The following is a 19,340-nucleotide window of genomic DNA, read 5'->3' as shown; positions in this document are numbered from 1 at the left end:
ATCTATTTTTGTATATAAGTTTTGTTGCACTTATCTATGTTTTTGTTAATATTCGTTGAATAAATCCTAACTTTGTTTATAAATTCGTTTACTTTGTATATAATCGAGTTTTCGTGTATATAGTGTACCGCTTGATAGTTTGTATGTCTTTTGTAGGTATTTATTGCATATTCGGAGCATCGAGGAATAAGTGTCGAAGACACGACTTCGAACACTCACTTTTGGAGTATAAAAAGAATTTTTATGTTGAGCTCGCTTAGCGCGCTCTAGGAGTTGACCGAGAAGGTTCTGGCAGAGAAGAGCGCGCTTTGGCGGTTTAGCAATAAGTGACAACGCGGTCTATGTTTTTTGGTTTTTCTATTTTATAGGACTTCTTTGTTTTTTTTAGGTTTTATCATACCTTCTTTGACAAAGTTGAGCTCTGATCCATTCTTTGTAGTTTAGAGGTTCAAGCAGCATCTTTGGGTGGTCCATCATGACATTTGGTTGCGGGTTGTCTCCGATCGCGCCGACAACACGAGAAGTTTTTGCTTGTTCTTCTTTTTCCCTATGACTCATTCCAATGGTGGGTGTTGTACGTATATTTTACTTTTATTGTATGTACATTTGTTGATCTTGGGATCGTATTTATATTTGCTTTACTAATCATTATTGATGTTCTTGATCTTTTTGCTTAAATGCTTCAGATTTGCGTTGTCATAGACATATGCTTCATGGATCTTGATTAGGGATGACATCTATTAGTTTCTAAACTCTAGAGATAGATTTAGAGCTGATAATCTTTAAAGGTATCAGAGCTTAATGCTTCCGTGTTGTTTGTGCCGCGCGCAAAATCATCGACACGTGTGATATGGTTGTCCGCAACTTTGCGTTAGACATGCCCTCTATTATGATACGTCTCAAGCGAGCTTGGTGATTTTGATGCGTATTGTAGGTGTAGTGCGATAGATCTTAAGATTTAAGTATTTGACGGATAGAGTGAAATACAATTCCAGAATGAATTCTCTTGAGCTGTAATAAATTGTTTATTTGCTTTATTTATTTTTCCCGCATTTTACTTTTCGCACCCAAAACCAAACTTAAAAGGATTGAAACTGTTGAACGGTAGTTTTTCCCTCTCACTAATCCCTGTGGAGACAATACGATATAACCTATGTCACCCGATAATAATATCCCTATTACTTTTTGCTTGCCGCTTTAACGCACAAACACCTACGATAAACTTAAAAGGTTTGAATCTGGCATATCATATGGCCTATTATAGGCTCTTTTTTTTAGATTGGCCTTATAACGCCCCAAACTGCTTCCAGGATTACAGACTGACCCCACAAACTAATACGAGTATTTTCAGTATGTTTTATCCTCACTCACATGCATTCCAAGAAAATGGAGTTCTTATCTGTTAGACTACCGAAAAGAAAATGCATCTTGTTGGTATAGGTAATGATAATCAATCCTTATGAGCCTTCCTTCAACTATGTAGTCCCATACCTGCACAGCCCCATGATCCCTCTAATTCCTAAGTGAATTCGACGTCTACTCCCCGCCCTTTTCGGACTTGGGAGTATCTCATTGTCATGACTCATGCACCGATAACCACCCCCCTCCCTCGTTGGCCTTGGGTGTTAAATGTCCACCAGCTTTCGCTTGACTTGTCCCCGAACCATATCGTACTAGGAGAGGTCTGCTCTAATACCATTTGTAACACGAGTCTTTTCAACATGTTTTGTCATCACTCACACGCATTCCAAGAAACTTCCCAGAAAACCACCCATCCAAATACTACTCAAAGTTAACACTACTACAAAAAGTATATATAACAATGCCAAAGTTACAACGGTATCCTCTGCATCTTTGTAGTATGTTAAAGACAAGCGTTCAATGATTATAAAAAGTAATTTAATGACAGTTGTTCTTAAAAACTGTGGTGATAAATTATGTGTACCAAGCTTCGATTCCTAGTAACTACATTTTTCCATTTTTTCGAGTACATTAAGCGTGTGTCACATAAGTCCATTATTGAAAGCATAAATTGAAAATGATTTAACAACGGTGAATTGACTCAACATTTGTTAGATTATTTAAATTTCCACTACGATTGAATTATCCAACCGTGGTTGAAGGTTTTACTGATAAATTAAAACAAAACTTATTTAACATTTCTTTCATAAGATGCCCAAGGCGAACAAACGAACTAGAGACGACAACGATAGCGTAGTCTGTATCGTTACTATATCCATTTATTTGGAACTCAAATATTCACCCTCTTCGTTCATTTGAATCGCAAATCTTCAACATCTTCATTCTTGTTCTCGTCCTCATCTTCGAAGTACGATACTCTTTATCTTCGGTTTTCATTCGTTTTTTCTGCGTACATGTTGCTTACTTCATATTTTGTTCAATGTTGTATATTGTTCTTTGTTCATATTTACCATTTGTTTGATGTTTTGTTTGTGTTCATGTTATATTTACCACTTCGTCTACTTGTTAATAAATTGTTAAACCATGTGATTTTGTAAGATTTATTTATAATTTTAAATTTCAGTGATAATTAATTTTGAATAACCTATTAATATTTTTTCAATTTAAATTTTTTTAATTTTTTTTATTTGTTTTATTTCATTTTTCTCATATTTTATAATAGTTTTTTTGTTAAAGAAAATACTAGCTTTTGATTCCTTTATTCTTTTACGATTAAAAATAATCTGATTAACATTTTAATATATTATTATAAAACAAATTTAAATAATACATCTTTCTATGATAAAAAGAAATAGATTAAGTATAATAAAAAATAATAGATCAAGTCGCAAATAATAATGTATTATATTTCATTTTAAAAATTTACTAATAAATTAGTTGGTCATATGATGAACTTTTAAATATTTAGTTATGACTTATAATTAGTATAAAAATTTATAATACTTATATATAATATTTGAAATTTATGATCAAAAATAAAATTGTAAGAATTAAAAAAATAATTTTATTTAAAATTTGGCTATTAAAATGAAATTATAAAAATTGATTTTAAAAGGAAATAAATTTAATTAATAAAATAAAATTATATAAATTAGTTTTAAAAGATAAATGTTTGACTAAATGAAATAATAAATATTAACACAATGAGATCAATATTAGGTTAATGAATTAAATAGTAAAAATGTGTCAATATCTGCTTGATCAATTAAATAATGAAAAATTGTTGATATTTGGTTAATCAATTATATAGAAAAAGTTAAAGATCAACACTACACCAGCTCAAAATTATCATGTCGGAGTGCTAATCTTACAGGTCTACCCTGCACCAGCGTACCAGAGATCAACGACACTAGCTCAAGATCGTTAGTTCCTCCACTGCATCTAATTCTGGTTCCAGGAAGGAGTAAGCTTTTTTAGATTAATTTGTGTTAATTAGTTGAATCAGTTAAAATTTAAATATCTTATTTTGTAGTCTTCATTGTTGACCATCGTGTTGACAGACACTACAAGAATTACTAAGCAATATTTTTTTTAATATTTAAATTTATTATAGTAATTAAGATAAAATGGTTTAAATAAGTTTTAATATTTAAATATTTCTTAAATTAGTAAAGTTATTCTATTTTTTAAGAAATAGATAAAGTTTTACTAGTAATTAAGATAAAATGGTTTAAATGAATTATTTTGGATAAAAACTTTTCCCTGTTGATCTCCTCCTTTCTTTCCCCCTCCTTGATCCCTTTCCTTCTGCTTTGATTATGGACGCAGCCTTTCTGTTTTCGGAAGCTTTATCATTTTTACCTTCTTCAGCTCCAATCATTGTTTCAAAAGGACCAGAACTTCTGAACCCAAAACCCCTTATCAATACTACAAACAAGGAGAAAATGTTTGCTAATGTGGTAGCTCACAATGTATGTGACATTCTCTTAAGTCAGTTTCCTGCAGCTTGTGTGAAGGGAGACAGACTAGCTATCACGATCCCGGAGGATGAATACAAACTGGGGGTGGAAGCCTGTAAACACCATCTTCATGGAAGAGTTGTTTGGTCCAAGGGCACTACGCCGCTTACCGTTGTTAACCTGAAAACGAAGCTGTTGTCTTTGTGGCCGACACTTGGAAAATGGGGTATCACGTCTCTTGGAAAAGGTTTTTTTGAATTTTCTTTCTCCTCACTTTAATATGTTCAACGTGTGCGATCTGTAAGTGCCTGGAATCTTCCTCAAGGTATTCTCAAACTCTTTCCCTGGACTAAAGACTTCACGCCGGCAACTCTCAAACAAACCTCTGCTCAGGTTTGGATCCGGATTCATGGTCTTTCTCAAGAGTATTGGAGACCAAGGATCTTATTTGCCATTGCTAGCAACATTGGGACACCAATTTGTATCGATTCAGCATCAAACAAATCGGCCTTTGAAAGACCTTTTGGTCACTTTGTGAGGGTTCTTGTAGATCTGGACATGACTAAGGAACTTAGCTATAAAATCCTTGTCGAAAGGATCGGTTTTGCCTTCTTCGTGGACATTGAGTATGAAAAACTCCCAGACTTTTGTACTTTCTGCACTTGTATTGGGCACTCTATAGACAATTGTAAAATAAAAGAACATCAAAGCAAGTTAGGCAAGGATATTAAGAAGAAACGCAATAAAGAACCTCTTGTTGCGGTGGCAAAAAAGCAACCAAATCGGATAGAGTCAATGACACCCCTATCATTATTGCTGATGCTGAAACTCCAGAAATTCTTGTGCACTTGACTGGTGAGACTTCTAAGGAAAGGTTGGTGGAAAAACCTAGGGAGGAAACTAACAATGTTAACAATGCTTTGGTTGTCAATGTTAACAATGCTTCAGCTTCAGAGGAGAGTAAGTCAGACAGTGAGTATGTTGATGCCACTCAAGTTGTTGAGTTTGTTCCTGAGACTCAAATTGATCCAGCTCATAAAGAAGTCGTTACTAATTTTCTACAAGCCTCTTGGGATAACATGGCAGACCTTGAAAAGGATGATGATCATGGAGTTGATCTTTTCCCTGACAAAGATTTCCAACTTGTCTTCAACAAGAAGAAAAGAAATAAGAAAGGAGCAAATTCAAACACCACTAGACCTAGCTATAGTCAAAGAAATCTAACATTATGAAGTGCATTTTCTGGAACATTCGAGGGAATGCCAACAATTCTTCCAGATTAGCTCTCAAAAAATTGATTCTTAATAACTCCCCTGAGTTTGTGTTTATTGCTGAGCCTTGGATGAGCTTGGATAACTTTCCTCAAAGGTGGCTTTCCAGGTTTGATCTTAAGATTTTTGCTGTGAATAATAGGGGTGTCATGCTTCCTAATATTTGGTGTCTATGTAAAACTAAATTCAATCCTGATATTTTACTGATTGATGACCAACATGTTGATTTCACTATAAATCTTAACAACTGTACTTATGGTTTCTCCGTGGTGTATGCTTCCACAAGTTACATTCACAGAAGGAATCTTTGGAATGCCCTTAGTTATTGCCCTGCTAACATTCCCTGGACTTACTTAGGAGACTTTAATGCTATTGTGTGCGCCTCTAAGTATAGAGGCAGCCACACCCCTGCTAAAATTCCTATGCGTGATTTTCTTAACTGGACTGACTCTAATCAACTAATTCACATTCCTACTATTGGTAATGCTCTTACTTAGTGTAATGGTAGGCAGGGTAGACATAGGACTGAAAAAATGCTTGATAGGGTGATTGGTAACCTTTCTCTTATGGATAGTTGTCAATCTGTTGTGTGTAATACCCTCCCCAAATCTAACTCTGACCATTACCCGATTCTTCTCACTATTAGTTTCAACAATGTGCTGTTTAAAAGCCATTTCAAATTCCATAGAATGTGGACAACTAACTCTGGCTATGATAACATTGTTAAGGAAGCTTGGCAGTCTAAATTTCATGGCTGCCCGATGTTTATTCTTGATCAAAAGCTGAAACTCCTTAAAAATAGGCTTAAAGTTTGGAATAAGAATATATTTGGTAATGTGATTGATAGAGCTGCTGAAGGCTATTCAACTTGATATTGAAAGACTAGGTTATTCTGATTCTTTATAGGCGTAGGAGGTTAAGGCCCAACTTGATTTAGACATTGCCCTTAACTTAGAAGAAGACCTTTGGAAAGAAAAATCTAGGCTGAACTGGCATTTAAAAGGGGATAGAAACACTAAGTTTTTCCATACTTATGCCAAAATCAAAAGGAAAACTAACATGATTGCCTCTCTTCTTATTGATGGTAGAATTGAGACAGACCATAAGAAGCTTGAATCTCACATTGAAAGTCATTTTTACAATTTGTTTAACTCTGATTTTGTTAGGCAGAATACTGGTTTTATTCAACAGGTCATACCCAAGCTAGTCTCTGATGATATTAATGCTATGCTGGTTAAAATTCCTAATGATATTGAAATCCATAATGCTGTGCTAAGCCTTAACATTGACTCTGCTCCGGGGCTAGGCGGGTTTGGAGCTTTTTTCTTTGTTCATTATTGGGATCTAATCAAAATTGATGTTGTTAATGCTGTCATTCAGTTCTTCTTACAAGGTTGGATTCTTCCTAACTATAATGCTAGCATTGTTGCCTTGATTCCTAAAACCAAGGATGCAAATAGTATAGACCAATTTAGGCCTATAGCTATGGCCAACTTCAAATATAAGATCATTTCTAAAATTTTGGCTGACAGATTAGCTACTATCCTTCCTTCTTTAGTTTCTAAAGAGCAAAAAGGATTCATAACTGGTAGAAACATTAAAGATGGCATATGTCTTACCTCTGAGGCTATGAATATCCTGGGCAATAAGAGTTTTAGTGGCAATGTTTCTCTCAAGATTGATATTGCTAAAGCCTTTGACACCCTTAATTGGGATTTTCTCTTGCAAACTTTAGATTGTTTTGGTTTTAATAGCAAATTCTGTGGGTGGATTCATACAATCCTTAAGTCTGCCACTCTTTCCATAGGCCTGAATGGTAAGATGATTGGCTATTTTCATTGTTCTAATGGTGTGAGACAAGGAGATCCACTCTCTCCCTTTCTCTTCTGCCTGGCTAAAGATGTTCTTAGCAGAGGTATCACTAACCTTGTTAGCACCAACAAATTAAACCTCATTCAGGCCAATAGAATATGCAGGATGCCCTCACACACTCTTTTTGCTGATGACATTGTTGTTTTCTGCAGGAGGGACTGCCTTTCCCTAAACTCTATTTCTAATCTTCTTAAGATCTATGCCTTAGATTCTGGACAGATTTGCAATGGAAATAAATCTGTTATTTTTGCTGGGGGCATGTCTCTTGCTAGACATACCATGCTTGCAAATATCATTGGTTTCTCCTTAGGCTCCCCTCCCTTTGATTACTTGGGAGTCCCCATTTTTGTAGGCAAGCCAAAAGCTAATAATTTTTTATCTATTGCAGGTAGGATCAAACTGAAGCTTGCTACTTGGAAAGAAAACCTTTTATCAATGGCTGGTAGAGTGCTCATGGTCAAAACTGTTATACATAGCATGATGGTGCACAACATCTCAATCTATGATTGGCCTGCTAGCATCATCAAGAGTATTGAAACTTGGACCAGGAATTTCATATGGAGTGGTAACATAGAGAAGAAAAAGATGGTGACTGTGTCTTGGAACAAGTGCTGCTCTAATATTAGGGAAGGATGGCTTGGCATAATCTCTTTAAAGCACTATAAAAAAGCCTCTAACTTGGTCCTTTGCTGGCAGCTTCTAAACAAAAGTCAGGATTGGGCTATTCTCTTGGCCAATAGAGTTATGAAGAATGGTAGAGTGCTCAACTATTCCATAAAGTCATCCCTATGGAAAGGTCTTAAGGATATGCAGGAGATGGTGATGGGCAACAGTATGTGGATAATTGGTAATGGGAAGAAAATTAATTTTTGGCTCGATAACTGGACTGGTGAAAAGCTGGCTATTAAGTATAACATCCCTTCAAAATTTCATGATAAAATCAACACTAAAGTGGTGGACTGTTGGACGAATAATGGCTGGGATATCCATGTCAACATTCTCCAAGCCTACCCTTCTCTTTTGAATATCATTAGCAACTATTCCATCTCTGAATTTGATTCTGAAGACTTACTGATTTGGAAGAATGAAGAAAATGGTTACTTATCTATTAAGCAAGCCTATAAGATGTTAACCAAGACCTCCACTGCTGAATCATGGACGAATTTTCCTTGGGATTTGGACTCTGCTCCAGCTCACTCAATAACTGCTTGGAGACTTATGCACAACAAAATTCCTACAGATGAGCAATTTAATCTTCGTGGTCTCTCATTTCCTTCCATGTGCTCTTTATGCAATAGAGATATTGAAACTTCCAAGCATCTTTTCTTTGAATGTCATTTTGCTGCTAATGTTTGGAGATGGTTCAGTGGGATGCTATCCAATCCAGTTCCTATCACTTCTTTACCAGATTGTCGTAGCATCTTAAAAGAGACTTGGAGCACTCAAGCTTTGGCTGTCATCAAGTCTAGCTTTGTTTTTTTATCATTTATCAAATTTGGCAGTCCAGAAACTTGGTTAGATTCGAAAACAAAAGGGTTCATTGGAAAACTTGTGTTTCAATGGTTAAAGCTAATGCTAGGATGGTGGGAAATGTATCCAACAAAAAGATTGATAATTCTATTAAGAGTTTCACTTTTCTTAAGCAGTTTGACATCACTTTTCATCCTAGAATGCCAACCATGGTTAAGGAGGTTCTTTGGTGCCCACCGGAAAAACTTTGGATTAAGTGTAATATTGATGGAGTTGCTGCTGGATCTCCTTCTCTTGCTGCCTGTGGAGGCATTTTCAGAAACGATGCAACAACTTTCATTACTAGCTTCAATGCTTTTCTGAACTTTGGCAACTCTGTTCAGGCTGAATTCATGGCTGCCATCATTGCTATTGAAAAAGCCAAGATGATGAATTGGAGAAGATTATGGTTAGAGACAGTCTGTGTCTTGGTTGTGAAAGCTTTCTCGAACTCTAAATTGGTGCCTTGGAAATTCATTTCTCGTTGGCTTATGTGTCGAGCTTATACGCTATCTATTGATTTTAGAATCACGCACATATTTCGTGAAGCCAATTTTTGCGCGGATTTTCTGGCGAATATAGGTCTTAAAAGTAAAGCTTTCACTAGGTACAATTTTGTGCAAAATGATTTGTATTCAGAGTACTTATTAGACAAGGCGGGAACCCCCCCCGCATTAGGATTTGTGCTTAAGAGGTTTGGTTTTGGCCCCCCTCTTATTTTTTTGTTTTCTTCTCTTTTGATTATTAATATAATCTTTCTTTTGGCTTAAAAAAACATTTAAACTAGTAAAGTTATTCTAAATAAAAACTGTATGTTTTGGATAAAAATGAATTGTTTTCTTTGAAAAAAACTATTTTTAATTTTTTTTATAAATAATAAATATATTGGATTAATATTCATCAATAAAAAATATATAAATAAATAAATTGAGTAATTTTATTATTTAAAATATGAATTGAATTTTATTTTTTAATATTTTGTTTAAAAATAAATTATTAATAAGTTCATCCATTATTATCTAGATTAACTAATTTTTTTTAATAAAGATTATATATTTAAAAAGAAAAGGTGATACACTGAAAGAGAGGGGGACTAGGCTAAAACCCTCTGAAAAGGATACAAACCTAAAATATTATTTATAAAGTCACTTCTAATTTCCATAAGAATATAATAAGAAAAAGTTTGATCCTAAGATTGCAGCCTAAATTAGCAAAAAAAAAAAGTGCACATGTGTTTCTTTCCTTGTAAATGTGAGTGATAACAAAACACATATTCGTAATTATATTTTTACATCGAAACTATCTACTTCTAGGTTGCCAAAGAACTGAGGAATCCTTTAAGAAAACTTCGACTACTAGAATGAAGTCACTCTCGATCCAAGCTTTAACCATACTTCATCTCTCGTTATTTCAAGTGCTCTAAGCACAACAGAAAACTCAACATGCAAGGAATTGACCAAAAATGTTGGTTCAACAAAACCAAGGATAAAAATTACCTTTGAAATCTCTAAGCAGACCCCCACAACCCCACGTTTGAGAGGCAAAGGAACCATCACATTTACACTTCAACCAAGAGATAGAAAAAGGTTACTAAAGAACTTCTTTCAGGACAAGAGCTTTAGGAGGATGCAAATTGACATTATAAAATACTTTAGCATCATAAAATCTAGAAAAGATGAAGAACATTAAAGCATTTTGTTGTTTCCTGTCATAATAATTTGTGCCTTGATGTTGGATACATAAGAGTTCATGTTAGGGTTCTTATTATCATTACCAGACAAAGTTTATAGCTTCCTAAATAGCACGAACATAAAATATTATGGTTGTACTGACGATCAACGAGCCTTGAGAAGAGTTATTTTTTTATAAAAAAATCCAAAGGTCATCAGTATAATGAATGCTAATAGAGGACTCAAGAACATTACTGAACTAGTGCAAAATTTAAGATGCAAAATTACATTGGAAAAATATGTGAGTGGAAGATTCTGGCTCATAATTACAGATACTGCACTTGGAGGCCATTATGATACCTCTATGCATAAAAGACTCATCAATTGGAATTTTACAGTGTAACAAACGCCACATCAAAAAAGACTTGGAAGAGGGGATATCAAGGTTCTAAATACTCTTTGTCCATTCTATCCTAATGGATGGGCGATCCTTGAAAATTTATGCCTGCTTAAGGAACATCATCCCATCACTGAAGTCAGGCCATATAGTTGTATCAGTAGAAATGTCGGATCTCGTAACACGAGACTGGTCAATAGTTAGGAAAGGGAAAATATCTACCAAAAAGCATGAATGAACCAGTCACCATTATGCCAGAGGTCTGCAAGCAAAATGTTTGGGTCAATGTTATGCTCCTCCAAAGTGATAATTTTGGTTTTCTGCAACAGAGCAACTCCACACCAATAATCTTTCTAAATCCTAACCATACAACCATCTCCAATAAGTAATTTTGGATGACATAAAGTTGAACTTTGACTTAATGCTATACCAAATGGTAGAAAAAATATGATGTTTTATGGTACCATACCTTCTCAAAACTATGTCCTGCACCATTTTGGCCCAATCCTCATCATTATTAATCAAGTCCTAACCAAGTTTAAGATTAGTTATATTATTCATGCTGATCAACAATCTCAGGTCTAAACCACCATGCTCTCTAGGTTGACACATTTTCTTCTAGTCAACAATGATAAGCTTTTTAGAGCTGACATTACCAGACCAAATAAAATTCCTAGAGGAATTTTCAATCATCTTCATAAGAGATATATGGCAAGAATAAACAGAAAGAGAATGGTATAACATACTTTGAATGACAAACCTAACCAGTAATATCCTGCCTGCATAAGTGAGAGTAGAGCCCTTCAAGAAGAAAGCTTTGTTATTAATCTGTCACCAATAGGATGAAGATGAGATTTGTTGTCTTTGCCTTTAAAAATTGGAAAGAAAGCAAGCCCCAAGAGAAACATAAAAGGCCAATGAAATGATTGATCCATCTAGTGGACATGGAACCCAAGAAAATGGTGAACTAAGAGTTACTAATGAATTTTCCTGAAGCATTTGAGTATGCTTGAAAAAAAAATACTTTACGGCAAGAATGTTGAAGGTCTTGCCTCTGTAGAACATAATTATATCATCAACATAAAGGATGTGTGAAGGCATATATTCTTAGAGGCTTTCATAGGGACCAATCTGCCAGAAATAACCAGGTCAGTAGATGTCTACTAAGGACATCCTTAGCAAGACAAAAAAGAAGTGGAGAGTGAGGTTCCCCTTGTCTAACCCCTCTCTTGTAGAAAAAGAAACCATGAAGGGTACCATTAAGGGCAATATACATTTTGATAGAATTAAGGATTGTAGAAATCTAGTGATAAAAACACCATTGAAGCCAAACCTTTTTAAGACTTGAGTAATAAAAAACCAGCTGATTGGATCAAAAGCCTTTGTTATATCAATTTTGAGAGCACTGTTTTCTCCATGAATCTTGTTATCCAGGATGTTAGCTACCTCAGAGGCTAAACACAAACAAACCTTGATATTTCTATCTTTAATGAATCCCTTATGCTCCTTGTACACCAAGAAAGGCATGATTTTGGCTAGCTTATCAGCCAAAATCTGAGTGATGATCTTGAACTGGAAATTGGCTAGGGACTTTGCCATAGTGTTAGGAATAAGGATGCTGATGCTAGAATTGTAGTTGGGAGGAATCCACCCATCTTTAAAAAATTGGCAGGTGGCATTACAAACATCTTTATGAATAATACTTCAGTAAGTTTGAAAAAAGACCGCCACCCTCCAAAGTCGTCGGGGTTTGGGGCACTCTCCTTCCTGAGGCCAAAAACAACTGCTTTGATCTCCTATGCAGAAGAAATAAAGATAAGAATGATATTCATTGAATGATTGACCACATGAAAAATAATATCTATCAAATCAATAAGAGTTGTGATTAACACCTACAAAACCAAAAAGATTGATAAAATAATTAAAAACATACACCGTCATCTCATATGAATAGTGATAAAATTATCACCAGCCCTTAATAATGTGATCATGTTCCTAACTCCTTTGATTTTATCCATTTTCTAGAAGTAACCAAGCTCAAACAAAATATAAATATAAACAAACAAAATAATAAAACTATCTCGGGAAAGTTGTGAAAAAATAGAAAACATGGATGTCTTAGACAAATGACGTAAAATGAGTGGAGAATTAAAACCACTCTTCTCCGTTGATTAATTTAAACATAGTAAGATTGATGATGCAACAACAACGTTGGTTGGAGCAAAAGCTGAACAGCCAGAAGGGCGCCAACGTGAATAAAAGACATAATGTGTATGAATTTTAAAATACTATTATAGGGACCACGTTACACATGCAAATGAGTTGCCATTGTCCATGACTCCATTCAATAATTCCCATTTTTTGAATTCAAATAAAATAATTTAAAATTATATTTAGTCAAAAAAGATGTTTAGTTTTATTTTAAATTTAAATAGACCTAAAGTGAAAAGCATTTTAAATAAGTTAGTAAAGCTTTTTTTAACCTAAAAATATATAAGTTGAGTTAATAATGACTTGTTTGGACTTTCTATACTTACCGACGTTACCGTCCTTCCCCTCTCCTTAAAATCTAAATCCTAAATTATTTCTTCTCTATATCGCCGGCCACAAAACAAAACCCCAAAAAATAAATAAAAATCAACAGTTCGATTGAATAATTAGATTAGAATAGGCTAGATTCCTTTTGTTTCTTCTTCTCTCTTCTATTTTTTCTGTTTATCTTTGTTAATTTTTAGAAAAAAAGCTTAAAGGCTGTAATAAATCATCATTCACCGATTTGATGGTGGCCAGAGGCGTGCCGGGGGAAACGGTTATGGCCGTGGTCGCCGCGCTTGACTTCACGGAGACATCCAATTGGTGGAGAGATATCAACGACTCTCCTCTCTGGCAGGACCGTACCTTCCATCTCCTTGCCGTCCTCTACGGAATCGTAGCCGCCGTCGCTCTGGTATATTCTCCGATTTTCGTTAGGGTTTTGTTTTCTCTCGATCAATTATTTATTTATTTATTTATTTTTATTTTTGGTGTTGTGATTTTAGGTTCAACTTGTTCGAATACAATTGAGAGTTCCGGAATATGGTTGGACGACGCAGAAGGTCTTTCACTTTCTCAATTTTTTCGTGAACGGGGGTTTGTATCATTTTAATCATTTTTTTTCTTGTATTGAATTTTTTGCTTTGATTTTCTTATTAATTTCGTTGTTTGATTGTGGTTTTGCAGTTAGATGTTTAGTTTTCGTTTTCCGGCGAGATGTGCAAAAGTTACAGCCTGAGGTAGGAATATCTCATGTTATTCTATTACTGTATATGATAAATTTCACAATCCCATAGGATTTGTTCTAATGGTTAAAGTTGTGTGTAGATTGTCCAACATATCTTACTTGACATGCCTAGTCTTGCTTTCTTTACCACATATGCACTTTTGGTTCTCTTTTGGGCTGAGATTTATTACCAGGCAAGTTTACTTTTTCTGCATGTACTATTTATATTTTTAAATAGCATTTTGTATTGTTAATTTGTGGTCTGATTTTCTCTTTGATCATATTTTGCAGGCACGAGCTGTATCTACCGACGGTTTGAGACCAAGTTTCTACACGATTAATGCTGTCGTTTATGTCATTCAGGTGAAAATCTTACTTTGGTTGCACTTTGGTCAACATAGTGGTTTTACTTGTTTTTTGAGGCAATGGTGTTGAGTGCTACCTGTTTACATTTGTATTTCTGAGCTTATGTAGTAACACTTACAGTATGTTCAAGTCCTTCGGTATTGTTGTTCACATAGCTCTTTCGTCTGTAGCTGTTTCTGATGGGAGCTCTAAGATCCATGTTGGTTACTTTGTTAGATCTGACTAGTGAAACCCCTCCATTTGTTCACATATCTTTCCCCATTCCCCAACACCAGAAATTGTTGCCTCAGATCTAACTTAGAAGTTGCTGTTGTGGAGGAGTTTCTCGTTGGCAAATTCATTCACAGTGTTTTTGGCGTGATGATGATTCTGTTCAGCACTCTTTGAGTTTGGCTTAGGATTGACTTCAGTCAACATGTGCGACCAACACAATGAAGGATTCTAGGTTTTTTTTGTCTTCTGATCTGTGTGTACAGGATATATCAGGATTCTAGGTTTTTTTTTTGTCTTCTGACCTGTGTGTACAGGATATATCAGGATTCTAGTTTTTTTTTGTCTTCTGATCTGTGTGTACGGGATATATCAGGATTCTAGGTTTTTTTTTGTCTTCTGATCTGTGTACAGGATATATCAGGATTCTAGGTTTTTTTTTGTCTTCTGATCTGTGTATACAGGATATATCAGGGGTTTTACTCTTACTCTATAATTTTCAATCTCTAGAAAACTCGAAAAAAACCCGGCCTGCCCATTATGAATTGAGCTGTTTTGACCTCGATTTTGATTGACTAACCCACTCACCCTCAAACAGGCCAAATCATGTAGACTTCTTTAGATTCTCAGGACTGTATTCTGTTTTAGTTGTCTGGTAATTTCCCCTGGCAACCAAAGATCATGCTTAAAGTATTTCTCTATTGAATCCATCTATCTTGAACTCTGGCAATTTTCCAATTTTTTTTATTATTACTGTATTGGGACAGATTCCGATTCCTATACTCTTTTTAGAATTAGATTTTGACCTAACTCATCTCTACAAAACGGCTTATAAGGTGAGAATTGCCCCCACTTATAAACATATCTCCTGACCACACATTGTCCTATGTGGGACTCTTAACAACTTTGTGTTACTTTGACTTCGCCAAAATCCCTCTATTTCAAAAGCTTCTTGGCGTAACAAAGAGTCTTCATCTTAATCATTGGTCTCTATTTATACTTCAAGTATTTCTCTATTAAGTCCACCTATCTTGAATTCTGGAAATTTCCAATTTTTGACTCTTACTGTATCGAGACAGACTCACATTTCTTTTAATATGTTCTGCTTGTTTTACTCTGATTTTGTCAAAATCCTTTTGTTTCAAAAGCTTCTTTCAACTCTCCACTCCCCATGACTCATTTTTTTGGGTTTTTTTTTTACTGATCTATCCCAAAAACCAGAGCTGTTATCATCATCTACAAAAGATCATGCGTTTGAGGCACTTGTTCTGAATATTACAGTATGTACATTGTACAATGTAGAGGGAAAAAATATGGACTCAGTTAACTGTTGGTGTTGGTGTAAGCCGGTTATAGGAAAAATCTCTACAACCACTACACAACACAGTTGCATAGAACCTCCTGCCACATATTCATGGTTTACACCATGGACAACAATCACACATACATGTAAAGAATCTCTATCCCAAAAACCTTAGCGCCAGAGGCACTATTGTCCTCAGAACACCTACAAGCTGTACGACAACATTTCCGGAATGAAACAAATGCACAGAAATGAAATGCACTGAAAGGCTTAAATCACCATGCTGGAATGTTTGCCCTACGTCTGGTCAGACACAACCTTCCCTGCCATTTATAAACTCATCGATTAGAACCGAGACCCCAGCCAACCCCCATCTTTAGAACTCTCCATCTCCCAATAGTGTCCGAAAACAGCATAGTGCATCCTTTAGCTACAAGTACACTGCCACCTGCAAACCACCTGATGCTATTCAACCATGAGCAGTTGATCACTTAGGCAACTCCTTATCGACTGCGTAAAATATTAAAGGCCCTGCCCCTAGAGGCTCCCATGGCCTTCAAATATGATATTTGTTATGATCTCTCAAGGTGTTTTTTGGTAACAGTGCGGAGAAATTACTTTATAGAATATTTCAAACAAATAGATAAGTGGAATTTAAAAGAGTTCTATCAGAAGGGATACACATTGAAGGTGGATGGTACTTCTCTAATAAGAATAATGGTTTAGAGTTAGAAGTTAGAAATAAAGAAACAGGAGAAAAACAACTATATAATTGATGGATGTACGATGTTCCTATATCTTAGCCTAATTCTCATTTATATTTTAAACTAATATTTGGTAACTAATACTGCTATTACAAGCTCAAGACTGTTAGCCATTGAACCATCGATCTAATTTAGGAAACAATCATGAAGAATATTCTAAAACTATGTAATAATACTCTTTTACATAATTGATTGAAAATTTATAAACACCCCCTCTACCTTTGACCTTTAGTATTTGACACTTAATCTGGTATCAGTTCTGTTATTCTATCATATCTATTCAGAATTTCAAATAACTGCTATTTTCATGTTACTAGTTTTGTATTGGTTTACATCTCTTTTAATTTTTTAAATTTTTTTACGAACTCTTCTAATATTTAATTTAAAACGTTTCAGATTGCTTTGTGGTTGATATTATGGTGGAAACCTATCAGTATACTGCTCATTTTGTCAAAGATGTTCTTTGCAGGTATTTCTGTCTTTTGTTTCTTTATTCTGTGTTGTGGTCGGGGACCAACTATCAGATTTTATTGATCATAATACTAATTGGGTTTTGTTATGCATGTATGTAGGGGTCTCTTTGTTTGCGGCTCTTGGCTTTCTACTCTATGGTGGGAGGTAGTTATCTTTTTCACTTTTTAACTACAATTGTTGTGTTACAAAATGAAATTAATGCATCCAGGTTACAAATAACATTGACTTAGGAATTTGCCTTGTCTGAAGTGAAAAAATACAATAAAAATAACCCATATCAGCATTTATAGAAGCCATATGAGTTCTTCAAATCTATACTGCATTTCTGAAATGGTGAAATTCCAGTATTACATAAACATGGTCACTATATATAAATGTTTTGCCAACGGTCGCCTCATTTTATAAAGCATGTACTACCGTTATAATTACCAGAAACTAAAATGTAACTCCAAAAGCTGTAAATGTTTATACATATTCTTTATTCAATGTAAATAGTTCATTGTAGTTAATGTTCCAATAAGGCATTTTACAGATGTATTTCGAATACAAAATTTTAAATGATATATGTATACGTGCCTTATGTATCCTTTCATTATCATACCCACTGTACTTTTTCTGAGCATGGTCTATGACAGATTATTCTTGATGCTACAACGCTTCCCTGTTGAATCCAAAGGTCGCCGCAAGAAGCTACAAGAGGTACTCAGTCATACAAGGGATTTTTTCCAATATATATTTTAAGGGCCCCTTCATTCCATCCCTCCATTCCTTCTCTCTGACTATCTATCTGATCTTTCTAATGTAGGTCGGCTACGTGACTACCATATGTTTTTCATGTTTCCTTATCAGATGTATTATGGTTAGTCCCTTTTTCTTCATATCTGTAATTCTTGTTGCTTGGGTTTTAAAGGTTTTAAAATGAGTTTGACCATATTTTAATCTGTCAGATGTGCTTTAATGCACTTGATAAAGAGGCTAACCTTGATGTATTGGACCATCCCATTCTAAACCTTATATATTACCTGGTGAGTTTGTGTATTACATTCCTTTAATTTTGTCCTACTGTTGCTCCCTGTTGAGTTCTTCAAGTTATCGTTTATATATTAGGTCTATTTTGTCCTATGCTCTTACTCTTCATAAACATTTGGTCTCAAGAGTAAGCCATCAGAAATGGTATTTGTTTTTCATGTCATATGTCCTGCTAACCCCTTCTCGCCCTTTTGATGCAGTTGGTGGAAATATTGCCTTCTTCTTTGGTCCTTTTCATTTTGAGGAAACTACCGCCTAAGAGGGGTATCACACAATATCACCCAATTCGCTAAAAAGGTTAGCATAAGGCAAAAAAGCTAATATCTCGGTTCTAAACTTCTCCCTTATAAGGTTTGTAGCTTATGGAACGTGAGATTTGATGGATTGTCAAACGTGTTGAGCTATGTTATGTATTATACAGTAAGATATATTTGCATCGTCTATGGGAAACTGCGAAACTGTTGTAGCCTTTTCAGGTTCAGCAATTCAATGCAATGGGCAAACTTTTTTGGGGAGAACGGGACACTGATATCTTTGTAAAATAGTTTTGAAGTTTAATTTCTATAACTGTTACAAGTCGGTGGAATGTACTGAGAATTTTAAGCCATGATCAAAATATTTCATTCAATTATTGTGAATTAAACTAGAAGTTTCCTTTTGACTTGAATTTCTGTTTTTTTCTTCACAATACTGTTAACGGATGAGACTCATTATCCCCAAATTTTTGGGCGACAACAGGATAGTGAAAATTTCCCTAATGAGGGTTTACTCTTCTCTAGCCTTGTTTCTGGTTCTCGCCAAAGTTTTCAGTGTCTATGATTTCTAGTTAAGTTCATCCCTAATGACAAACCAAGTTTGATTACTATGGTATGAACAATATTAACTTACTAGAGAAAGTAAAAGTATTCAAAATTTTGAACATGCTTTAACAAGAACCTAAAGAAATCAAACGATTCATACCTGAGGCCTATTTGCTGGAATTTGATGATGCCATTACTCAATAGCTTGTTTCTTGTTCATCGGATCTAGCTTTTTGATGAAGGGCTTTGTTGAGAATTTCCTGCTTTATCCGGTTTCAACTGCATTTGTATCAAATTTCAGTCAGGGAACTGTTTGAATGTTTGGTTTGACTTCGTCCAGTGAAAGAATGGTTGGTTTGAGTTACAAAAATAAAATGAAATAATGAATAATTTTTCTCAACTAATTGATTGTGTAGAAAATAAAAGAAAAGCAAATATCATTTTTGTAAAATAAAATATAAGTCCTGGATAGAAGACCCAAAATCTCTATTTAGTTCGTGGATCCAAACATAAGTATGATAACCCTATTGAAAAT

General features: G+C 34.8%; 1 protein-coding gene across 1 annotated transcript; it reads left to right on the top strand.

Annotated features, from left to right (window-relative positions):
* The first annotated feature begins 13,130 nt into the window (after window positions 1–13,130).
* LOC131603002 (tobamovirus multiplication protein 3) lies at window positions 13,131–18,672 on the top strand. The gene is made up of 11 exons (XM_058875236.1): window positions 13,131–13,547; window positions 13,639–13,729; window positions 13,820–13,872; window positions 13,961–14,053; window positions 14,151–14,222; window positions 16,899–16,971; window positions 17,075–17,120; window positions 17,612–17,675; window positions 17,782–17,835; window positions 17,924–18,001; window positions 18,206–18,672. Exons 1-11 carry the CDS (start codon window positions 13,380–13,382, stop codon window positions 18,296–18,298), a joined length of 885 nt encoding a protein of 294 aa, XP_058731219.1. The 5' UTR covers window positions 13,131–13,379; the 3' UTR covers window positions 18,299–18,672.
* Window positions 18,673–19,340: the final 668 nt, after the last annotated feature.

The sequence above is a fragment of the Vicia villosa genome, linkage group LG5 (assembly GCF_029867415.1).
Source record: "Vicia villosa cultivar HV-30 ecotype Madison, WI linkage group LG5, Vvil1.0, whole genome shotgun sequence".
Lineage (NCBI taxonomy): Eukaryota > Viridiplantae > Streptophyta > Magnoliopsida > Fabales > Fabaceae > Vicia > Vicia villosa.
Note: the sequence above shows the minus strand (reverse complement) of the source record. Positions and strands in the feature narration are given on the sequence as shown.

Bases quoted from the DNA above. Each gene is read 5' to 3' on its own strand.
- LOC131603002 (XM_058875236.1), top strand. From the start codon at position 13,380: ATGGTGGCCAGAGGCGTGCCGGGGGAAACGGTTATGGCCGTGGTCGCC. The intron at 13,730-13,819 runs GTTTGTATCATT...GTGGTTTTGCAG, and splicing joins CAATTTTTTCGTGAACGGGG to TTAGATGTTTAGTTTTCGTT. The intron at 16,972-17,074 runs GTATTTCTGTCT...GCATGTATGTAG, and splicing joins GTCAAAGATGTTCTTTGCAG to GGGTCTCTTTGTTTGCGGCT.